Here is a 26,198-nt window from a genome sequence, read left to right as displayed (position 1 = left end):
ATATTTAAAATATTCAATGGCCCAAACCACCCCAAGTAATTCGAGTTCATTTACACTATAGCGTTCTTCATTGCTATTAAGAAAACGAGATGCAAAAGCTATTGTTTTCCACCCTTCACAATCTAATTGTTCAAGCGCAGCGCCTAAGCCTTGGCGGGATGCATCGCATTTGATGCGCGTTTCCAGTGTTGGATTAAAATGAGTATTTTCTGTAGCGTTTGCAATAACAGTTTTGATATGTTCAAAATGTAATTGATGATTCTCATTCCAAATAAATTTTTCGTTTTTCTTTAATAAAGGTCGAAGAGGGTGGCATATTTTGGCAAGATTAGGTATAAATTTGCTTAGATGGTGAACGCTACCTAAAAATGACCGTAATTGTTTCAATGTTTTTGGGGCTTTGATTTCCGCAATTGCCGCTGTTTTAGATTCGATAGGTTTAACACCACTTTGTGAGAATGTAAAGCCAAGCCAATTTATTTGATGTTTTGCTAAGTGGCATTTGCTTAAATTAATTCTAAGGTTATCTGCTTCAAGTTTTTGGAGACAATTGTATACGTATTTGAGGTGCGATTCCTGGGTGCCTTTGCTAACTACGATTATGTCATCCAGAAAACAGTATGTGTTAGTCAGCCCAACCAATGTGTAATCCATTGCCTTTTGAAACTCGGCCGGCATATCTGTAAGGCCATAAAATCCCGTTTTAAAACGATACGTACCTGTTGCCTCGCCGCAAATGATATTAAAATTACAATGACGTGCAGTATCTGGATGCAGCTTTAGTTGGCTATAGGCATATTTTAGATCGATTGTTGAAAAATAGACATTATCTCCCAGATTTGAGTTATTAATATGTTGTGAAATTGAATCGATGAGACTATCTATGTTTGGCATTTGATACTTGTTTTTGTGGATCGCTTTGTTTAATATTTTCGAATCAAGAGCTAATTTTACAGATTTGTCCTTTTTGACCGTAATTACAGTGGGAGAAATGAAGTTTTTATCCGAACATTCTTGTAATTTTTCAATGTGTCCTTGTTCAGAAAGTTTCTTTAGTTCAGCGGATACTTTGTCTAATAAATTTATAGGAACACGGCGGCCTTTTTGGTGTGATGGGGTATAATTTTTGTGGAATTTTGAACGAACTGTATGTATTTTGGACTTACCAATTCTGGAGATTAGGTCGGGGTAATCAATAGCAATCTGTTTTTTGATTTGGCAATATTCTTGATCTACCTGATTGATTGTTACTTGATTACTTGATTGATGTATTGAAAGTCCAAGAGCTGGAAACAAATCTCTACCCAATAGAAAACGATGTCCATCCGCCACTACTTGAATTTCGATTGGATTTGCGTACCAATTGCTGCTTTGAATTGAAGTTTGGAGAATGCCCACCGTATGAATAGGTTCATTTGAGAATGTTTTCAATTGTTTAGGATTCGCTTCGCGTATCCACTTCGATTTTGGGTCATGGGAAATGATTGAGTTCGCCAAGGATTCATTTATTATTGTGCTTACGCTGCCCGAATCCACCAAAACATTTGTTGATGTGTTGCCGAGAGTTACAGGGAGATTGGTGTCGTCCACTGAAGTTGCGGAATCTTATGAAGATATTACTGCTACACAGTTATCTTCATCTGAAGAATAGTTTGACTCCAAATCGGGATCAAAATTGGCCGAAATTTGATTGACATCTTCATTTTGATCGTCTTTTTCTACGTTATTGACCCGCGGTTTAGGTTTTGGGTACGAATTGGGATCTTTAGGTTTGCGACAAACCTTTGCGAAGTGGTTTTCAATACCACAGTTATTGCATCTTTTTCCCCGAGCGGGACATTTATTACGCTGGTCGGAGGTCCAATTAGATCCACAGAAATGACAGGTTGTAGGCTTTTTCCGTGCTGTTGTGTTCATATTGGAAAAAGGGGTAGCATTCGCGATACGTGTCCGTTGTACTTGGTTAACCGTTGATTGTGACTCGGTTTTGCTTGCATTCATTTTTAGTTGGTTGAGTGTACCCATCGCAATATTAATTGCTATTGCCAATGCTTTTTCCGGGTCTACTGTTTCTTTAAGAAGTTCCTTCTGAATGTCTTCATTTTGCATATTCGCGATAAAGACGTCCCGGATGATAGTGTCCCCTTTATCTCCCAGATCACAGTTTTCCGAAAGTTCTTTGAGATGTCCATAGAACTTCTCAATAGGTTCTCCCTTTTGCTGTTTTCGTGTGAGGAAGAGGTATCTATCGAAAGTTATATTATGGATCCGAATGAAGGTTGTATTTAGAACATCCCAAAGATCCTTCGTTGAGATTGTTTCGAGGTTGATAGTTGAATTTTTTGAGTTGAATACGCGCCGGCCTTCCATGCCTAAGCTTAAGTACATCAGAGAGGATGCTTTTCGATCACATAACTTCCACGGTTTGTCACCACAAAGTACGCCGACTGTAATGACACGTTGACATTGATTTTTCCACGCTGTTTTTGCCTGCTCATTGCGGGTACGTCGATCTCGTTCTGATTGTGCCGTCGGGTTGTCCACTGCGTCCTCATATGCTGGTTCAGGAGGTAAGAGAACATGTTCTGGAGGGTCTACCAAGAGAAGGTCCACTTCAATTCCCTCTCTAGCGAGGATTGCGAGTTTCAATTGTATTCTCCAAAACTCCCAGCGAATTGGGGGTTCTAGTGTCGCCTTTTCCCAAAAGGGTTGAATTCCAAGTGGGGATTTGCCGCTGTCCTTTGTCGCTGACTGCGCCATGTTATATCTTATCTTACTGAATAGTTTAGGATTCGCGTTGCGAATGCTTTGTCTTAAGAATGTAGTAGGAATTGCAGGTCGAATACACAACTAATTGTGTAGTACGAATTCTGTTTATTGGAAACGCGACGCGGATCCATTGCTAAGATTAACTTAGGATTATGACGAACGTTTGCAGAGTAACTATAATTCAGATTGACTAAATGAGATTATGATTATTAATAATAAACTGGTATGAACAAAATATGAAATAATTTAGTAGACTAACGGGAATATTAATATAGGTGAATAAATAGAAGTCATAACTTTTAGTTATAAAACACATGATATAATTATAGATATAGAGGGTAAATAATTTAGTACACATAAAGGTTTCGATATATATATATAGGTATCCATATGTATCACACAGTGAATGAAAGATCAGACGTTAAACTCAAAAGCGGTAACAAAAAATTCAAACTATTAGAAAACATGGCAAGAACAATCCTGATTTAAAGCTGACCGAATTCTGATTGACTCAAAAACTTGACTCAGAAATGAGCTAAAATCAATGGACAATTAATGTGTGCGGAAGATTTGAAAATAGGAAAAAAAAACAATTTTAGAAAAGAGTTAAAGTGCCGCACGTAAACAAAAAAAAATCACAATCGAGAAATCGTTTTTTTTTCAAAACTCTTTTCCTCACTCTACCTTAATCTTATAGTGGAAGAATTTCACACATCAGAAAACTTGCTTTTCTACTTCATATCTTATTTTGGTGTGACTAGAACCATTACTCAATTTGACCTCAAAAATCACGACAATATGTGAACAAATGTTAAAAAAGACAATGATTCGATAAAAACATTTCAAATCTTTTGAATTGTAAAGAGGAGAGCGCCTAAGTAATAGCCCTTGAGAAACTGATGGCGGCCATTAAAAAGGTGCAAATGCAGCATTGTTAGCTGATAGTAGAAGTTTTTAGCCTCAATGATGCTCAATAGTTTTCAACAGATTGGTCTAATCAATGCTTGTTGCAATGCATCTTGCCTGTTTCCAATATTTAGAATTTGAAGCACGGCACATAATGGGCGCTCAGTTGAGCTTTTTTTGCTTGCCCAAATAAAAAGGGCCTTTTTTCTTAAACTTCAACCCAAAAAATCATAACGCAAATTGTTTTGGCCAAATATTGGATTCCATATCGAAATATTCAAATATTATTAATCCAAATTGGATTTGTGACGTGGTTTTTTTTATAAAGCTTCTGTCAACGTAACTGAACAGAAATTCCGTACCAAAAACCAGTTATGAAATTGAACTGTTCACTGTTCAATAAATTAAAGACAATTGTTGAATTACAACAGGTAGAACATACAAAAAATGAAGATCAATCTAATTGTTAACTGAGAACGACCTTGTGTGAGCAGATTATTAAAACTTCAAAGGTAGAATTAGTTTATTTTGTTTCAAGTAAATGTTAATCTAGACTCATAGGCATGCTCACCGCTTAGTACCCATACAAGTTCATATATGATTTTTTAACTTTAGATTAAATGATCGTTACATTATGATATTTATGATATCATTTGTAATTCCTGCATAACTATGAAGAATGCTCAAATCAATGGTGGTCTTAATTTAGTTGCATGGGATAACAGCGCATGCATTATTGTATGGTGACGAAAGTGTATATATTCAATTGTAGATCCTACCACGTTGGTGAGACAATAGAGGGAAAGAGTGAAGATATGAAGAAAAAACAGAGCGCCAGGACAAAGCAATTGAGGAGGCATGTAAGGGAGTGACAAAAATTCATTTTGAAAAATGTTGGGGAAGGAAATGACATCAACGATTGCGACGGTAGACATAAGAAGTATTCACAAAAACTAATTGTTTTTGAAAGATAATTATCCTGATTATAGAGAAAGCTTTGTGTAATTTTTAGCATCTTGTTTGCATTTGGATCCCAATATTGATAGGGACATTGCTCTTAAGCTGCGTTCTTATGGGGGAATATTTGGTAGTGATAATTTGTCGCTGGACAAACATTTCAAATCTTTCAAAATTTTGAGGCTGCATGCTATTCTTCATAATGGAGTTAAGCGATAAAGGACCGGGTTACTCATACGTTTTAAATTGCCAAGTCACAAACGATTATCTTGGTCACGTGACCGGCCTTGCATTTTCTCTTTATGTGAGAACTTTCAAAGGTCGATTGTTCAGTTTTTTGGAATGCTGAAATCGCGAGCAGTTGTTCTCGACTTTTAGGGTTTTCGGAATAAATCTGGCTTCATAGTTAAAGAACTTGTTATCGCTACCCAGAACGTTATTGACATAATTTCCTTCCTACCTTCCAATTCATAGGGAACGCTCTCTTCAAGTGATCAAAAGTCTTACCAGTGGTTTCTAAGTTCTTGCACGGCCTTCTGTGTGAATCGGCAGAATATCCTTACTGCTATTTGCAACAAATCATAGATAGCATTGTTTTTTGATTCCGCTTAGCAGTATTCTACACCAAGGGCAAAGAGAAAAGAATTACTCTCACGAAACTACTTCAGAAAAACGTAATAAATTTGGAGACGTTGTCTTGTCCAAAAATTGAACATTTGAAGCTATATCGAGAAACTCCTATTTTCAACCTACATGCACTGAGTTGCTCAAAAAGTCAGAGGAGCAGGCATTGCGCAAAGAAAAAAGCCCTGTTGTTGATTAACACTGGTTGATGATTGAATCGACGTCCAGAGAAGAAAAATCCATCATTGCTTCAAGTGAACATATCTCCAAAACTCACAGTTTATAGCTGCATAGCGCCCGACAATCAATTGACAGTAACTCCAGTAAAGGAGGAAAGACATGACTCTCGTGGACAAAAAATTAAGAGAAGACAGCAGATTGTGTGTGGTGGCGCTGAAATAGAGGCTTTTAAGAACAATCTTTCTCTCGTGGAATACTTACAATTATACCACGTCTACACATGAGAAAATGCAAATAATAAAAATAACCTCTTTATCTATCCTCAAGCGTGCAGTACCAATTCTGATGTCTCTGGACGATCGAAGTCTTCCTAAAGGAATCAAGCAGCGAGTGAAAGAAAACGAAGTAGAGTTGTTTTCAGAGATAAACTAGACTCAATAAATGCAAACTAAACAATCACTTGCAAAAAAGATGACAAAGACTCTGAATATGTGTCGTATGAAATATATATTGCTGAATAATTTTGTAAAAAAACTGCATTTCACTTTTCTTTTTTAAAAAAAATAAAATGAGTCAAACAGTCCTGGAGGTTCTGTAATTTACTACAATCAGAACTGGTATAATTTACACAAGTTTTTATAATATTATTTCTCATAACTGTTTCTTTGTTCAAATAAGTGCTTTTCAAAATCGATCGCAAATAATCAACATTTTGGTCGTCTCTAATCTCTTGCGCAAAAGGGTACGCACTTCCTAATCCCAAGTTCTAAACAAAATATTTTCAACCTCTGACAGGTTGTCAATGGTTGTTGGTGGGCCATCTTGTTGCGGAAAAACTGAGCCGATTTTCAAATATTACTACTTTGCACATTTTCCCCAGAAATTCAACTTTTTTATTTTTATCAGCATGAGCAGGCGAAATTTTAGTCATTAGAGAAGAAACTGAACATAGAGTTTAAACAGTTTTCTGATTTTGAACTCGTTTCAGAGTTAGAAAACTGTCTGCTTGTGTTTGACGATTCAAGTGGAGAAGTTTTTAAAGACAGAGAGTTTTGCAAATTAGCAATAGCGGGCAACATAGAAACATCAGTGTAATATACCTCAAACACAACTTGTTTCAGCAGAGCAAATGGTCTGGAACAGTTGATTTAAATACAACACATATAATTTTTTCAAATACCACGACACACAGCAAATTAATTTTATTGGTCGACACCCAAAAAATTTCTAAGTCTGAGTCTATAATATCTGAACTTGAACCAATGGAGAAAAAAATAGGCAATCTGAAATCTTACTTGAACAGAATATGCAATCTGACGTCTTTTGCATTGAAGAAAACGATGTACTTCATATCAACAAGGAACCACTGGGCTTTAAAGTTTTTACTTTTCTGTATAATTTGCAGAATCCCACAGAAAAAATTGACATTAAAAATATTCAAAAACTTTGACTGCTCTGGATATATCAGCACATTTAATTGCAAAAAGTTTTGCCAAGCAAATTCTGAAAACTTCGTTAGAAAGTGAACCATAATTTTACCCAAGCCGAGAGAAGCCCCGCAGCAGTGTTTACAAATCAAGCCCAGAAAGAGATTACGAAGAAACAAGTGACGAGACGACAGACAACGAAGTGACCAGTCAAGAGAAATGGTATTTCTTCTTTTGAAGTAAAACGTTTGGACCAGCTTTATTTAGAAGTACCAGATTCCTAAGGAAGCACAAAACGCTTACATACTCAGAGCTAGCTGCCATTAGACAAAATGCAGTCCTATTTGGAGACAAAACGCATTTTCACATAGTACCATTCAATTCTATCAAAATTTCCCAGGCTTAAAGTTCTAGCGAAAGACGTAAATGAAATTTGGTTACTGAATTTGGCACGCGTTGACAAACTAGCAAAATATAACCGTAGCATAAAGTATCTATTGGTAGCAGTTGACTGTCTATCAGGATGTTTATCAGGAGTTGAACCTTTGAAAAAAATATGCGACGGAAACAGCTAAAGCATTCCAAAAGATGATCAAAAATAAGCAGCCCGAAAAAGTGTGGGTTGACGATGGTAAAGAGTTTCTTGGAGCAATCAAACATTTGTGCAACAAACGTAGAATTAATTTATACAGTACTTTTAACGAAAAAAGTTCTGCATTTGTTGAGAGGAACATTAGGTCATTCAAAGAGATAATTCAGTGGTAGCTCGAAGAAAATTGGTCAAATTCTTACAGTGACCAATTAGAAAAGTTTTTTAAAACAAGCAATTCAAGAGTAAATCGGCCAACCGAACTTTCACCAAAGAAAGTTACAAAAAAAAGGATGTACCGCAGTTAGTGTCATCGATCCCGAAAACAAGCACAATTTAGAAGCACAAGTTCTACGTTGGGGATATTGTGAGAATAAATAAAGAGGGAAAAAGCTTTAAGGAAAAGTTAGAAGCAATCGTTCACAGACTTTAAAATAACGGAGTCTTTGAAGTCTTTGAAATAACGGAATTACATACATTATCCTACCAACAAACTCCTTAGTTGACGCTGAGGAACATTTTATCAATCAAAATTACAACTTTCAGGGTCCCGGTAGTTCAAAATTTCCAACAGGCGGCTTGAAAACGAGTTTCCAGTTCACTTTGATTGATCAGATTCAATGGTTATATTTAGTTCAAACACCCTTGCATCATTTCGAAAGTTGTTCCATAACGAAGTCAAACTTTCAGGTGATTGAAGAGTAGCAGCAAGTGAAATAATCTTCCCAACAAAGATTGAAAATATTTTCAACGGAAATTCAATTGTGTACTATTTAGGTTGCGGACTATGAAGATACTGAAAAAACGTCTACTGGAGCCAGTGTTATTTAACTAGCTTTCCAGCCGAACTTTCTGCTGGAAAGCATCTTATTTTCATTTATACAAACATAATTGAATATCAATACGTCGGTGACACTAAGGGAGTCACTAGTTGGAGAGTCTTTGATAAACGTCTGAAAACGGTAGTTTATGTGAGCTTGAATCAACTCATCGCATCGTTTTTACAAATTTAGACTACAAGAAGCTTCTGACCAACACAATTCAATCAATTTCAATTGAGCTACGGACGGAAACATGGCAATGAATTAAGTTTCAGGGAACTAGAATAATTTTTCTAACACTACAATTCAAAAAGTTTGAAAAAATTTTCATTTAAAAAAAATGGATTTGTATTATGCTAATCAAGTTGCCTCATTTCTATGTACATTATCGACAAAGATGAAGTGGTTTTGACAATTTAGCTGCAGGAACTGGTCGTTTTGCACTGCCCTAGCACGTCGTTTCATTTTCCAACTGCTAACTGTATCGGAAAAAAGCTCCTGAAACAAAGTGTTCTAGAGATTTTGGATAAAATGGGCAACAAAAAATCTCCTAAACAAGCATTTAAAAACAAAATCTCAAAAATCGTTAAAAAAACAGACTGGAGGCTCTCGGCAAATTACTTGTCTTCAGAAGAAATCAATACAAAGCTAGCCATTGAAAGTATGCGACAAACGTAGAAAGACCATTTCAACGCATAGAGCAAGAAAATAAAGTCTTAAGCTAAGATAAGCTAAATTGAAAGATGATCGCAACATTATTATTATCAGAAGCAACTCACAGCTCATTGGAATTATTTGAAAAAAACTTCACTACTGGTGGCGTTTCAATGTAGTTTTGTTTAAAAATTGGGTCCAAACTACCGTCCAAATGGACTCATGTTACAATTTGAAGTCGCTGGTGAAAGAAGGTACTTCATTTTGAAAAATTTTCTCAAATTTGAATTTAAAATTTTCCAGTCTTCTGAAGCGGATCTAAAATATGTTGCTGCGGTAATCGCTGACTTTACAAAAATAGATTTGTAAATAAGCGTTAACAAAATTTATGCTCACAAAGTTTCATTGAGGCCGAGTTCTAACATAATAAAAATGCAAAACATGCAGGGCTTGCCTGTCAGGGCGCCTGTTATGAGGAAAACCCGGGAACGTTATTAACTGCAGAAGTTAACAGAATAAAACTTTTGCTGAGGCAATCAGCTGAATGCACATTCTATGTTAAAAATGTAGACTTTTTCACTTGCGGCAGACAATGTTGCGAAATTTAGCATTGTATTCAAAAGCTCAATCGATGATTTTGTTAAATTGTCATATGATGCTGCGAAACAATACAAAATAAAAAATGTCGAAGCTAATTTCAATGTGCAGAAGATGACCCCTAATGAAACTGTTGTGCTCGCGATTGAAAAAACGTTATTGAGTATTCCCGCCTTCTATCCTTACCTTGAAACACTCACAAAAACGTTTTTGGCTTCAAAGGGTCAGCAAAGTTGGAAAGAAAAGGATACATTTGCGTGAGAACCAATCCGCTGACTGGCGATCTGCTTAACCTCAAATGAACCTTATCTGGGTAACAACCGGCAAAATCTATTTCTTTTTCAAGAAACCAACCTTGAGCAGACTTAAGTACATCGAAACGATTTACCTGTGGCATATAATTTAATATCTACAGCTGATCACAAACGTTTTTACTTTATTAGAATATCGGATCGAGCTTACACTGATAATGGACAACGAGTAGGTTTGACAGATTACCCAAACTATTTCTTAGTGGTTTTCGATTTTACCAGTACCCAACAAGCATTCCAGGACTTTATTCACCCTGAACTGACAAACTGTTCAATTTCTATTGAGTTAAAAGTTTCTGTGATCTTACCGAACAATATTGAGATTTTCATTATTATTAGTGGTGAAAAAGCTAAAACATTTTTTGTTAATAGTGCAAGAAGAGTATCAAAAAATCACATTTTGACAGACTAAAAATAGATGAAGACGATATCAATTATTTATTTCAAAGATGTGCTTTACCTAAATATAAATTTCTGGGTGTCTTCTCTGCAAATAATTTTCCCATGAAGTTGAAACCAAACAGTTTCCTAATGTTTAACACAGCAACTGCAAAAAGTTTTGGTACCCATTGGTTACTACAGTGTCAGAAGGTGATTCAATTGATTCACCCTACAGGACAGTCTTTTTTGTCAAACAAAGATGTCTACAAAAAAATAATTTCTCAAGAAAACGCGAATCAGTCAATTCAAAGTAAAATTTAAAACTTTGTGCACCTTTTTATTTATATTGCTAGTATTTCTAAATCACAAAAATTGTAAGACAGAGTGATGCTGAATTAATTTTCTTTGCTCTTCATAGGATGTTTTAACCCTTCCTTGATTTCAATAAAATATTTCTTTCAAAACTTAATTTTTTGTTCATACCCAAGGCAAACAATCAACAAATCTGTGTTCACTGACAAAAATATCCATAAATTGACAAAAAGCGCCAGAATGAGGAGCAGACAAAATGTTATCAATTCTTCGAATGGTTTCACTTTTAGCAAAATAAGTTTGAACAAGTTTTGATGGAGGACGGGCATTGGAGCTAGTCTTTTGAGCAAATATTGGCATCTTCGGACAGGGTTTTTGATACATTTTCACTTGTTTTGCTTGTTTTTTTTCAAATTATTGTAGTCAAATCTGGCAGTTGTTTGCGTACTGTCTGTAAGTCAACTTCTTCTGCGGAGCTGTTGAGTTCAACCGCCAATTTGAGTTTTGTAAAAAACGTCTCCATTAGTCTTCAGAGTTGCTGCATTCGAAATTAAAAATTTGAAAGCTTTGAAAAAAAAATGGACAGGAATATTCTGGTTTGGTTTCAAAGTTTCCTTTTCAAGAGGTGTTGTATCAATCAAATTGTGATAGTGGTTATTTACTTAACTGCAAAACTCGGAATCAAAATGGGCGCACACTGCATAAACATTTGTGTTGAAAAAGGTGGGTTTCTCTTCAACAATCTGAAAATTGAACTGTCTTTGAAATTGTTTAAAGTAAGTTGTGAGCGCTCGTACATTGCCCCAATCATTTTTGTTGCTGGTGTTGGTCTTAGAAATATCTTCTGACTTTTGTTGGAATCGTGGTTTTTTAGCTGGAGATGGTTTTGTTGATTCCTCTTCCATGAACCGAGAGCGTATATCTTCTCACTTTTCAATCAAGTTGTCAAATTCGTGAACAGTTAGAGAACTCTCCGCTGAAATTCGTATTCGCTTTCCGCTTTCTTGAACAACTTTAGGAACACATAGTCCCCCGTCCTTTCATACGTCTTCACAGTGTCTTTAGTGGAAAAGAAAGACAGTGAGCAACCAAATTTTATCTCTTTCGAATAGAGCTGTAAGCACTCCAACTCAATGGCGGAGGCAAGCTTCGATTATACATGTGTCGTCAAACACTCAGTTAAAAACAAATGATTGGCAGTCAGTCTCAAGTACGCCATTTGTTCATTACAAATTTTATTTTAAACAGATAGTGCATAAATGTGATTTTTTGAACAATTTCACATGCATAAAGCACTCATATACACTAGAAATCAGAAACAGATGTGACCTCAGATAATAAACTTACACTTGGAACACAATTTCAAAGCAATTATATACAATAGAAGTTAAACGCAGACGTGACCTCAGATAAGAAAATACACATTGAACACAATATATAACAACAGTTAATTGTGAACAAATGTAACAATAGATAACAATCTTTGGTACGTTCAAGTTGAAATTGTGTATGTTATGTGTGTTTGTCAAACAGATGTGTTTGTCAAATTTAAAAACAGTTGTGACCCTAGCTTACGTTAAACTATCACAAATGTTTTACACGGACACTGTGAGCTAAAATTTGACGGCTTTGATATATGTGTTGAGTCAAATTGCAGTTTGTTTCCAGCAACAACTTCAAACGTGTTTAACTGAATTCTTTTACACTTAACTTTAAAATGTGGTTTCAAAATCTCGCAGATTCACAGGCTTCTCGGGAAAGAAAATCAGTTTATCGGTCAGTGTATGAAACTTTTGTGGTTCTTATTCAACAACGATAACAAGACGATCTTTGGCACGTTTACCATCACTCTGTTCTTCCAAAGCTTCCTATAAATGCAATTGCGGCCCTGTCTGAAACAACCAACCCATCCGAATGCAGTATTATTACTTCTGGTGGCCATTTACCTGCAAAAGTGGAACCAGAATTTCGCGATTTCAATATGGACACATTAACTGATGAAATAAAACGTATTTTCTACAGCTATGACTGTGACCGCGTACCTTTGTTTGAAAATAAAATGCGTACCTGATCAAGCTTGTGATGATCTGGCCAATTTGTGGGAGATGAAAAATTCACCGCCTGCACCCGTCAGTGATACAGCACTTGCTCGTCTACCAGCAGCACCAGCAGTTGACCCAAGTCCAACTGTTACGCCGACTCGTAGCCCATCATTTTTTGCTGGAATTCAGAACAAAAAACCTCCAAACACCTTTCATAACTTTGACGAGAGAACTTTGTCTGCAGAAACTTTTCAAACTCCACAACGCGAGTCTGTGAGCAACAATTTTCAAAAACCCACTTGTTCAGCAACTCAACCGTTAGCGGTGCACCAGAAAACGACGACCAGCAGTTCTTTGATGGCGCTATTCGATTAAATTACCTTAATCGAAACTTGAAATTTTGACTACATATAAAAACTATTTCGATTTTGAGTTGTTAAGTTTTGTGTGTGTGTTTGTGTGCTATACAAAATACTTCGTTTCTATTTCTTGAAATTGCAACATTAAATTTTTTTCTAGCAAGCACATATTTTTTTTCTAGCAGGCTTTCTTGTACTGCAATCACTTTGCTTTGTTTAATTTTTGTGGTAATAATCCAGAATTAGACCTCCTAATCAATAAAATTTGTTAACATCTGTTTGTTAACCTTAAAGTTTTAGGGAATGAACAAACTTTCTGTTTTGCAAAATGTGTGCTCTTTTTGGTACAAAAGAAGTGTTAACATTATACCAAAACTGTAGCAACATATGAACTCTGAAATCAATTCATAAATTGGAGAAGTTGTAGACAAATTGTAATCCATCAGAGATAAATTTCGAAAAAATGCACTTTAAACCCCGAATGATGTCACCAAGCTCAGTTAAAAAAAGTGTTAACATCACTAGCAGAACCTCCCAACTTTGAGCACTCGCTCAACAGGGTAAAAAAACAGGTTTGTAAAAAAATTTTAAAAAATGAATGAAAAATTTTAGTAGATGACCTCTGACCTTTGACCCAAGAATGAGGGTTTCAAAAAAACACTTGGGATGAAACTGACGGTGCAGGGGTTCTCAACAAACTGTGGCCCACAAAATTTCTCATCACCTACGTCAAATTTAACTTAACCGTTACAGAAATAATTAGCGCCTACTTAACGGCTAATTAGTGATTAATTAACATGAATGCCAATTAATGAAAAAAATGGATTTTTTACAGCAATGGTTTTGCGGGAACATGCAAAAATTTTTTGGTCACAAGCATCGTGGCCGAGAAAAGGCTTCTTCACCAATTTCCAAAACAACTGATCAATGTCAAATTAACATCTGGCATTAATTAGCATATGACGTACCCTAAGGAAATATAGTACAACGCGTTTCGTTGCATTTTTGAATATAGTGGGTCCAGGGCATCAATTTTTTATCGAAAACTTGTCATCAAAAAAGGCTTAAGAAAAAAGACACATTTATCTGTCATCTAATTGTCATTTAATGACATTGATTTATGATGACCAACAGAGAGGTTCTTTTCTGTTTGTTTTTGAGCTATTTTCTCCCTGCGGTCATATGTGTTTCTCCCCGGAGAGCAATTTTGCTCATTACACTTAAAACCGTACGAGAATTCTGATCAACGGTTTTTGAAGAGGTCTAAAATGGCACTTTTTCAAAAGTTCAATGAAAGTATCTTATTTCTCCGCTTTCTGAAGCGCATTTTTTCAAACAACAATACACAGTATGACCCCTCTGAGGGACTAGTAGCAAATAGTTTTGGAACCGCAAAGTGTTTTACATCTTTTTGCGTTTAATTTCGCAAAAAGTTCGAAACAAAATTTTCCCGTCAGTTTGAGCCGATCAAATTTGACGAACTCAAATTTTCGAATTTGGTGCCCGCCAAACTAGGTTGACATACAGATTGCCATCCATGTTACACTCTTCGTAGCAAATGCAGTTACCACAAAGTGCTAGACTAGTTTTCCGAATCATTCAGTTCTCTCCGAAATTGAGGTCATTTTCTTATATTCTATCGTCATTAAGTTTGCCTGTCGGTATTGCGACTCTGTGTTTAGTACCAGAGAAAATCACTCTTGCCATGGAACAAAAGTTCATGCAGACGAAATGAATATACCAACTTATCACTGTTTTTGAGTTCAGATCTCGAAAAAAATCTGAACTGGAACAACACATCCGAACTCAACATTCAAGATTCACAAACTGTTGTCGGGCCTTTCTCCTCGGATTCAACAGTTCGCACTTCTATGCACAGTATGCAAGGTCAATGCATTTAATTCCAGTCTTTGGTGCTGATTTTGAAACCTACTCAACCTCCCGATCAGTCAGCTTTTAACGGCAGTCTACAGTCCTACTCAATGGAACCCACGGATGACAAAATGGCGCCAGCAAGAGACCTTCAAGCGTCCACGACGTTGAAACAGGAACGAATTCAGGTGCTAATTCATCAAAAATTAACTGCCGGCCCGCAAAAAGTTCAATTCTCAGCAGAACTGTAACTTCTCAAACATTTTCGTGAGCCTGAGGAAGACGATGAGCGTATCATTATCTTCGCTAACTCTCTGATGACTCCTGTGTACGTTGAAGTGCTCTCAAATGACAGTTTTGTAGAAATGGTGGAAAAATTTTTGATCTGTTGTTTATGTTTGCCTCTGCTGGAAGTGCAAGTTTGCTTGAAAAAGTTCTTCGCGTCAATATCAGGTTTGCCAAGAACAGACCGCCCAGAACCTCTTCCTATATCGACTTACCGCCACATTTACAAAAATGCAACTCTCTCCTCAACATTCGGAACCAAACAGACAACAACTGTTTATAGCTTTTTCGCAATTTCCTATCTAAAGAGCAACGATTTTCAGGAAGAAGGGCGAAATGACTCTTTAAAGTTAATATCCCCGAGTTCTATCAAAAATTGTCATCGCTTCAGCCTGCTGGTGAGTTTGCAATGCCCACGGTTTGCAATGATATCGATAAGATCGAAACACTTACGACATAGAGGTCAACGTTTCTGGTTTTGAAAACGTCTCTGGTTTTGAAATTTGTTTCCAATGCGAGTCTCCAAATAGTCTACCTCAAATCTCGTTCTTGACATACTTCCTCTGTATGAGAGTGACAAGCATCACTACGTTCTTATTAAGGATTTAACCAGGTTCTTCTTTTTTATCACGAACAAATAGTTCAGGTCGAAACCTCCACTCTGTCGGAACTCTCTTTACTTGCGTCACAAAGGTGATAAACAGTTTAAAGACCATGTTGAGGTTAGTGGTAGCAATCCACAAGCTTTTATTCGGATGCCAAGAGCCAGCAAGAATTCAAACAAATTCAATAATTGGTCTGCAACCTGGTTTGCTCCATTTGTTATCTGTTTCGATTTCGAATCCGTTCTCAAGCCCGTAGCATCCTGCCCAGCTAGTTCAGAGAGTGCTTCAAACAGATCAGTTGAAATACATGAACCATGTGGATATGCGATAGCAATCATAGAGCATGGTAATCCGCAGCCCAAATTCAGTCCTTTGGACAGTTCAGTCAGTTGTATGCAAAGTTTTGTGCAAATGATTCACAAGCTTGACAAAGATAAACACCATTAGAAAGGCAAGTACCCGTTCTATCGCGTTGACCGCTCAAATCTTCAGAAAAGTAACACAAAAAAATTTAGGATTTGCGAGAGTGAACTTCTGGAGAAGGATGAAAAGGACTTAGATCGGTGTTATGCCGGGAACTTTCTTGGATGGGCTCATCCTCAATGCAGCAGAGCGAGGTGAAATTCCAAATTCGTTCTCGTTATTGGGCATAATTTTAGGTTTATGACCTGCATCACATCTATTTAAGTCTTCAGCAATGCGAGCCCACTACAACAATCAAGATGATAACATCCACTACTGAGAAATATATAACAATGTTGTTAGGAGTAAAAGCGAGCATTTTCGAGACGGCTGACATAAAATTTGTACCTGTTTACGAGTATTTGCGGTTTGTAGACTTATACAAATTATTTAGTGGATCGTTAGAAAAATTGGTTGAAACGTTGCCCGATTGGGAATTTGCTATAATGGCGTCCTTGTTTGCCGATATTCTCCACTCCCGAAATCATCTTTTCAAACAGAAAGGGTATTACCTCTACTCATAAGTGAGCGACAGATCAAAGTTTGCAGATCAAGAGTTGCCGCCACGTGAGATGTGGAAGAACATTTAGGATAATGGAAAAATATCAGTCAGCGGCCTGGAATTGGTAAAAAGCAAAACATTTGTGGGAGATGTTTGAATTTGGAACTATTGAAGATTATTATGATTGCCATCTGAAGCTTGATGTTGCATTGCTTGCGTGCTGCTCAGAGTACTGTCGAAAACTGAGCTACCAAAACTACGGGTTAGATGTAGCCCAATTCTTTACATCAACAAATATGGCAAAAGACGCGGCACTGAGAATTGCCAATGCACTCATGGAGTCAAGGAAGGAACCGGAACAATGGTCGAGCCATCATTGAGGGGCGGCATGACTTCAGTATCTGCGGCGCGATACTTCGAAGCGAATAATCAATATTTGCCAGGGTTCAAACTTGAAGAGCCTTCTACCTTTGGATTCAGCGTAGACAGTACTAATTTATATGGCAGTGTTATGCAAAAAGAATTTCTCGCCATAGGCAACTTCCAATTAGCAAATGAAGTATCGTTCATTGAAATACTGAATATGCCAACAAATTCGACCATTGGGTTGTTGAGGTGGACCTTGAATACCCGGCAAGCATTCATGACCAACATAAACACTATCTCCTTGCGCCCGTGAAGGAAATAGTGTTAGATGCCTGGTTAAATAAATTCCAAATCGACATAAAAGAGCGGTTCAAATTACCCCAGGCGAAGGTTTCCAAATTGCTGCAGACAGTGTATGACAAGAGGCATTATGTATTTAACTTCAAGTTACTAGAGCTATACGCTCAAGTTGGAATGCGCATTACTAAGCTGCACTGCGTGCTACAAGTTAATCAAAATCAATGGCTGGAACCCTACGTTACTCTGAACAGCAAAATGCGCAAGAGTCTAGCAAGTAATTTTCATTAAAACTACTACAAACTAATGAATAATTCGGTCTATGTGAAAAACAAAAAACCCAAAAGGCGCCACTTGAAAGTACAAATAAGTCACAATGCTGAAAAAACCAGAAAATAGTGCAAAAATTTGAGTTTGAAAGATTCAAATTTTTTGGGGAAACATGGTGGCAATGTGCTTGAAGCCGAATATAATAAACGGGAACACACCAACAATTGTTGGTGTAAGCGTCCTTGAACTAGCAAAATTTCATATGCAGAGATTCCACTATCAGGTTAGGGGGGGGTAATTTCTCCTGTCCACTGCTCTACTCATACGGACAGTCTACTCAACCGGAAAAGCAAACACAGGATGTGAAAAATGAATTCAGCTTCTCCTCTTACCCTGATGGTCAAGCACTCCATAATTATGCAAACAAGTGCAAAGTCGTGAAATTTAAAGACCAATTTAGTGGGACATTATTTCGGAATTCACCTGCCTCAAACAAAAAATGTACTCTATAACTTCCAGGGGTTAGTATTCTTATTCTTTTGACAGAAAAAACTAACTTTATAACCCCTAGAGAAAACTTTTACTTTTCAAGTCAATAAAGTCTACCTCTTGCAGATTGTCGTAATCTTTCAGCAAAAAGTGTCACCACAGCGACGCAAAGACTGCTGACCCATGAAATGTATAAAGATACGCCGTTATCATCAAAACCACTACGAGCACTTAACAATAGAATAAGCTTGGAAAATCATGTCTCCAAAACAGTAACAGCGAACAAAATTTCATTCTCTGCTTTTGATAAAAAGCGGTACATTTGATCGGACGATTTATTAACTCTTCCATTCGGACATTATTCATAGCAAACATATGTAGAGAGCGATGGGGACAGTGATTCGCTAATATGGTTCGATCCCAATCAATTGGACAGTCAAATAAGTTGGGGTTTTAGCTAAGATAATCTCAGCGAACTGTTCAAAGACAGCTAAGTTAATTGGGACTTTGAAAGTAATGCATCACCACCAACTGCTAAAAGAATGCGCAAGTACTGCAGTGAGAGATTAAATCAACAACTGGACAATGCCAATAGCTATTCGCCGCCCTTCCTGGACTGATTAACGCAAGCAAAATCAGCGACGAAAACATCCCCGTTGACCAAATAATTGATTTCCTTAGAGCTAGCAGCTCAGAAGAAGAGCAAAGTGTTTTCTCTCTCATTGATTTTGAAGCCAGTGAAAGTAGTGGCGGAGAGTAATTTTGACGTAAATTTCCGTTTCAAATTCTTTTATGCAGACTTTTTTGTGGGTTGATTTCAGTTTAAAGAGCTCTGAATTGATTTGGTTTGGTGTGCTACTTTCAATTTGAAAGGCCTCGATTCAGATTTTAATAACAGATCAGTTTATACGAAACGTGTTATGGCCTAATTTCACTAAACGGTGGGCCAAATTAGAAAGAATATAGACAAGTGGTGGCTATACATGTATAATCCCGCTCAGATTTTTTCGCATGTATACCCTATTACCCATGATTGAGGATCATTCCATATTATCCCCATGCAACTCTGTACCCTATTATCATGTATGGGATTTATACCCCATTATCCCCATGGCATGATAACACCCCTCTCCTTGTGCGCTATATGAATACTACTCATATATGTAGACTCTACACCCTGATTGAAGTCTATAAGCGGATTGATTTTCGATGCTATCAAGCTGTGGATCGTGCGAAACCTAATTATTCTGAGATTAAGGTTCGAGCACAAAGAGGTCTGGACAACGGCCTCAAAGTTTTCTGATCTGAGGTCATTCTTGTCCGTTTCCAATCAGAGGCTATAATGATCAGAGGCCCCCACAATTGTCTAATCAGAGATGCACTTAAGTGAGCGAAAGTCTGGTCCAAAGATGATTCAAACTCACATAAATGATCTTAGGTAGTTTCAAATGCGCATCAAGTCAGAATTCGTTTTAAGCGCTCTGAAAACCTGATCATGGTCAGTTTCAAAAACTCTAAAATTACATGATTTGATTTTATCAATTAACTTATTTCTCAGGCATGCCAAATTAATCAGAGCGCAAAGGCTGACCGGAAACAGAAAAAAATAAAATCTCTATGTCGAGAAATATCATCATCATCAGATGGCGCCTGATCCAATAGCATAAGTTACCATTCACCCTTAAAATCCGCTTATCTCTGGCATAAAATATTCAGCACAAGCAGATATCATGAGCTTGTATTTGCTTTGGTGAGATTAACGGTGAATTTGAGAGTACGAAAGTCTGGACATTGGTCTGAAATTTGACTGATCAGAGGACGTTTCAGTCTGAGATGGCCCGATCAGAAATCGCTTCGAGTGTATTTCGAATATGCAAAAAAGCATCTCGAGCAGAACTCCGATCATGGTCACTTTGGTCCGTGACGGTCTGATCAGCTTTAAATTCGGTTTGATGATCGGTCTGATCAGAGATCGTTTTCTCTTTATGTTAGTTTTAATTATTAAATTTTAGCCTAACCTTTTTTGTCGTCCCCCTTTCCTAACAAAGAAGATTTGCTGCTACCACTTGATTGCATCTCAGCTAGAATTTTGAGCCCGATTGTTAGACTTTAATCGATAGCATATATCGATTACAAATACATATATCACACCAAATGTTCAAATTCTTCCTTTAGCTCTGCCGGACATAAAGTTTGTCCAGTTCGTTGTACCCAAAATACCGCTGCTTATTGTGATAACTCTTCATATTCTCTAAAAGATAAGCTTCAATAATTATTCGCTTGACAGCCAGCAAATAAATAAGTCAAATAAAACATCATTTAGAGGAAAGTCAGCCGCATGTAATTAAAATACACATGAAATCTCGAACCAGTATTAGAACTAAAAGAACTGAGTTGAATCGTTACTCGATAACCTCAACGATGGGGATAGTTTAGTTCACCAAAAGTAAACATTTGTTATCAAGTTCTATAAAATTAGAATGTGGGTCGATTTGCTAGCGCTGTTTTAGCAGCTAATCTAGGGGACTTAATAAAGGTATGCAAAAGGACCCTACAAACATGATATTTTCCATCAATATACGAGAAAACCGAGGCTTCAATGCTTCAGAGTGGGAATTAATTCTAAAAAAGTCACAGATTTCAAAAATTTGAAATAATTGTTCCGATCCGCCATTGTGGGGGGGGGGGGGGTGGAACTATATACTCAAATGGGTTTTTTTGTTCAGACAATTTTCGCCGATCCATATATTCATCGTAGAGAAATGTGAGTGGTATCATTAAAAAGCTCGTCCAACGTAGAATTCGCAACTAAAAAGATTTTTTGAGTTTCGTTTTTTTTCGATGAGTAATCGAGGATTGAATGAGGTTTTGTGTGAACACTTGATATTTGGCATGATTTTGTTCACTTTTAGTGAAATTTTTCTTCAAATTAAGATCTTTTTTAATAAAAATATTGATTCAAAATTACATTTCACGCCACAGTATGAATCAATTTTGGAGTTCCTAATAGACGAAAGGCGATAGAAAGACTAGTTCTGGTCTCATAGGGAAGTTTACTAATAAAAATGTTCGAATTCTATTTGAGAGCTATTTTTTTGGAAAGATTTTCATATTTTTTGTTTCCTTACTTCACATTGAGACTAGTCACTTTTCATATCGAGGTTACGTTAATGATAATCTGATTGATAGCCTATTGAAGCTCATTGAACCAAAAAAAAAATAGTTTCCAAGTAATCGCTCGTTTTTTTATATTCGAATCTGAGTTTTCGTAATTTTTGAAATGAAAATTTGGTTTTCTTTTGAAGATTTTACTAAATTTTTAGAGTCCTATGGCAAAAACTCGTTGACTAAAAACGCAATAGGTTTCGTAATGGGCATTAACTGAACCTACCTAGAGCTTTGAATTGAACAGCTGATGGCTGTTAAGACTTTAAAAATGATTTTTGCTTTTTTTTTAACATTAACCGATCATAAACATTTTTTCGTGAATTGTAAGTCAATCTCAGTATTAACAGGATTTCCTTTCTTTTTAAAGCAACCAAAATTATTCTGGTTAAAGGTTTTATCTTCTAAGTATTTGTTATTTGACTTCAATGCCACAAGATTTCAAAATTTTTAAAGAAAAATTTTGGCTATTTTCGTATTATAGGTTCCTCATGAAATCTTCTCACATTATCCTGATATTAATATCTTGCATTGGCTTAGGTAATACGTTCATTGGATCAGGGATAAAGTTCTCAGAGAAAAACTTATGGTTTAAATGGCTTCATCATTTTCTTCTCTCACTTTTCTACTGAATTTTTTGTTTTTGCCGTTATTTGTCGTTGTTTCCATAGTCATAAGACTTATTGTGATGTCCTAATAATTATCTATGCATACCAAGTATCCTTGTCCTCCACTCAAGTTATAGCTGAGAGTATTTATTGATTTCTCTTGAAAGCTATTGAATTTAATGGCTGTTAAGACTTTAAACATGATTTTTCGAGAGATTTTTTTAACATCAACCAATCTTAAGCTTATTTTCGTGAACTGCAAGTCAGTCTCAGTAATGAACTGACCCCTTATTTCTACTTCAATGAAAACTAATCTAGTTACCGGTTTTATTCTCCAGCTATTGGTGTTATGACTTCGATGCACGAGTTGTCATAATTTTTTTAAAAATTTTGGATATTTTTCATAATTTTGTTCATTTTGAATTCTTATCACATTATCCTAATATTGATAGTTGCATTGACTTAGAGAGGACGTTCAATGGATCATACATAAAGTTTTACACAGAAAAGCTTATGATTTAAATGGCTTCGACATTTTCTTCTCGCACTTTTCTACTTAATTTTTGGATTTTGCCTGTATTTGTTGTTGGTGTTTTCATAGTCAATGACTTATCGTCACGTCTTATTGATGACTTATGAATGAACAACATCCTCATTGTCTCATCTAGGCATAACATTGCGTACTTATTAGCTTCTGTTGAAATTTACTGAATATAATAGCGTTGATACTACGGGATTTCTCAAAAATGTCGTGGTTTTAAAGTATTTGTTCATTTTTGTTGATTTATTGGAGTCGAATTTTTAAAAAAAGAACCCCTTTGCTGTTAAAAATTGATTAAAAGTAGAAAAGTTGTTACTGAAATGTTCGTTTTTTAATGGCGTCGGCACTTCCCTCGCTCATTTTTTTTGTGAATTTTCTGATGCCTGTTTTTCTATTCTTTAGGTAGCCGTAAAGTGTTGACTGGTCTCATAAGGTTGTAATTGAGGAATGATTGAATGATATTAACCGATGCAGTCAGTTCATAGCGATTTATCTTATGCCAGTTTAGGATACTATGCATTTTAAATATTTTTCATGATTTTTCAAGTTCTTTCGGTTTTTTTGTCCTTTTCGTGAACCTGTAACTAATTCTAATCATTGAAAGGCACAATACATTTTCTTGTATTTTAAAAATTAGCATGTGTACTGGTATTATGACGTAAGTGAAGCTTTGTTTGTTGGGCAATATGCGTTCTCATAAAGTTCTGTGAGTGATGTATTTGTGTTTCTTTCTCTTTCATTAGCACAATCGCGTAATAAAAGATCCCAATGATTTTCAAATGTGGCCCATGTGAACTTGTTTTTTCATCCGGTATATTTTTAGCTGAATTAGTATATATCGAAGATGAAATAAAAAATAAAAATACATAATATTCTGATAATAGCTAAAGGTTTTATTGGGTTCACTAATTTGTGTTTTCGCAATGTTTGTAATTTGTCGTTCGTAATTTTATGAGTTTTTCTCCATCTTTAGTCCGTTCTTTTGGCATTGTTTAACGAAAGACAGGTCCGATTTGTTTCATTATGACTTTTTAGTAAATTTACCAAGATTTATTTTGTTAAAGGCTAATGATTTTAAAGACTTTTGAAATTATTTGCTTTAACAAATGATGATTGATTTTTGGATTTCGCCCCCTGTTTTTGTCAACTTGTTACCTAGTCTCATTAAGCAAAAATCCCAATGACCCGATGATGGGCTGAAAGTCAACTTGCAGATCAAGATACTGCTAAGAATTATATTCGAACTAAGTGGGCAAGTTCTCTTTGCACGTGCCATTGTGACCGACCAGGGATATGTGCTAAGCGATGCCCTAGTTTCTCTAACCAAAGGACTATTACCGCCACCACAAATTAGGGACATTGTGTCAAAGATGGAACAAACGGGATGGTTCCCCGCTATCAGCAGGAGCGAGATGACTGCATATTACGAAATCGAACTTGTAAAAAAAGCCGAAATAACATCCAAAGGACTCCATATTGAACTCGAAATTCCATTTCATTACACCTATGCAAAATACCAAGTCTATCGGACTGTGGCGATTCCACAACCACTGAACAGCGGAAAGACTGCAACAGTTTACGATTTTCAGAAAGACTACTTTTTCGTCTCCCCACGGCAAGAATTCTTTGGGGTATTGGATAGATCTGAATTAGTCAAATGCCATGACACTGACCGTCTTCGGTTCTGCAAAAATTCGTTTGCTCCAACAAGATCAGCGAAGAGCTCATGTCTTAGCAGGCTGTTTTTTGACCAAAAGACTGACGCGATGAAATTGTGTCCACACAAAATAATCGCGTTGCCGATCAATACGTCAGCCCAATACCTGAAGCAGTCTATGTTTCTTCTTCAGTCGGAACACAACAATTATCATCTTCTTAACGTAACAATGGACACACGAGCAGGCCAAATACCTGGCTGTAGAGTTTATTTGGTGCAACCACCCTGCAATGGTCATCTAGAACTCCCTAGTGGTAGTCTAATCCTTCATCCGGAACCCGAGGTGTGCAGTGTTGACACTGGAGAGATAAAAAACATTCAACTACCCGGGATCCTACAGGAAATATTTGATCACGTGGAAAAACAGTTCACACTGGCACCAGCCCTCGAAAAAGATCATATGAAATCGGAGATCTTCAAAGCCGTCAAATTGACACTAAACCATCTACCGGACGAAAATATTGATGCCGAAAAACTACTTCAATTGGCAGAACCCTTCATACAGCACAGCAACAAAAGACGCAACGTCAGGACTACAGCGAGACGCTTATGTAACACGGTATGGTTCCCTTCAACAGTTTTATATTCCTCGCTATTCTGTTGGCAGTTGGTTTGGGAGTTGCTTGTGGTCACTGGAAGCTGCTGGGAAGACTTCAGCTGTTTCTTGCGAATAAACTTAAACAAGAGTCACCGGCAGTAGAAAGAGTCACATTCAGCAAAAGTAATGAGAAGGAAGAACCTGTAGTCCAACTGCCTGCAGGGAAGCTGGACTTCTACCCAAAGATCTAAATTTTTACAGTTGCTTATTTTATTTTTGCTTGATTACTGCTATTCAGGAGAATAGCAGGACCAGATGAGGGGTATATAGGATTGAAAAATAGACAAAATTTACGACTAAATAATTGTTGTATAGCCTAAAATGCTTATAACAAAAGAAATCTGCCTGAATCAAGCGCTATTCGCTTGACTAAGAGAATAAGTTAAAAGAAGATTAATTTACCAAGATATGTGAACAAAGTATGTTTATATACAGTCTACAATTGTCTTTTAAGTTTTGTTTTTTTTACTACTGACCCAATGATCTTGTTGATTTCTTTCTCCGTTGATTGTCTCCATTCGTAGTTGATCCAAGATCCACCTAATCGTCAAAATTGATAAACCAAACAAAATTTATAAGCAAATACTGAATAGGAAAAGTAGTTTGAATTTAGTAACAAAAATTAGCACGGAACGGAGGCTCAGGTGGTTGATTACACCGTAAAATAAATTTTATTACCCTTTTTAATGAAGTACCAATTTCAAACCCCTCGTTTAGTAGAAACACATATGTGCAATTTATTAAAAAGTAATTTATTTGAAATACGGGTATGTGATTCTGAGTAAAATTTGTATTGATGAACAAAATGGGAAAGGATGCTGAAGAGAAGGTTGGTAATTCCAAGTTCATGCCCCATGCGGTACGTATTACCAAAAACAAAAGAAGCAGATTTCTGACGTCAATACATTTGATTGGCTAAACTTAAGGCATGTGGAAAATAGGATAAAAAGAGAGGACTTTATGGAGCTTCAACAACGGACTTGGCCGTCTCTCCCGCTACCCTCTCCAGAAAACTTCAATTCAATCTTCTAGCTGCAACTCTTTTCTTCTTCCTAGTCCAGTAGCCAACAGCAGAAGTGAGTTTTTCCCCTAGCAGAGGAGAAGCACAGGAACCCGGGAGAATACCAGTAGAACGCGAGGCTCAGCAGAAGTACTTGCTCCCGAGAACGTGTTTGGGCACGCGATCGGAAATCTTACATGAATCAAAAAAGCAGGCCAAGAAAACAAGATAAACTGTTCAACTTAACACAAACAGTGAAATCGAGAGAATGAATTGCGTAGAGAAATACGAACAGAAGTGAATGATCCGCCGGTTGGAAATCAAAAACTTGAGGTTCAAAATATGGAAAGCAAATCAATGAATTAAGTGCGGACAAAAAGTTATGATCATGAAAATGATTTGTACAACAAAACAAACTCACAAAAACTAAATTTATCGCACCTGACGTGAGCTATTCCTAGCTCATGCATCTGATCGTCGGGTTCAATTACT

The 26,198-nt window shown here is 36.6% G+C and overlaps 1 protein-coding gene across 2 annotated transcripts in view; it reads right to left on the bottom strand.

Moving 5' to 3' along the window:
- LOC142342495 (sodium-coupled neutral amino acid transporter 7-like) overlaps positions 1-20,401 on the bottom strand; it is a 31,308-nt gene extending 10,907 nt beyond the window's left edge. For both annotated transcript variants that reach the window (XM_075393839.1, XM_075393840.1), the window contains exon 1: positions 20,096-20,401. In XM_075393839.1, the coding sequence (XP_075249954.1) occupies positions 20,096-20,153 (58 nt within the window). In that variant the 5' untranslated portion in view covers positions 20,154-20,401. The remainder of the gene's footprint in view (positions 1-20,095) is intronic.
- Positions 20,402-26,198: the final 5,797 nt, after the last annotated feature.

The sequence above is a fragment of the Convolutriloba macropyga genome, chromosome 7 (assembly GCF_964194025.1).
Source record: "Convolutriloba macropyga chromosome 7, txConMacr16.3, whole genome shotgun sequence".
NCBI lineage: Eukaryota > Metazoa > Xenacoelomorpha > Acoela > Convolutidae > Convolutriloba > Convolutriloba macropyga.
The sequence above is the reverse complement of the archived record's forward strand: the minus strand, read 5'-3'. Positions and strand labels throughout refer to the sequence as shown.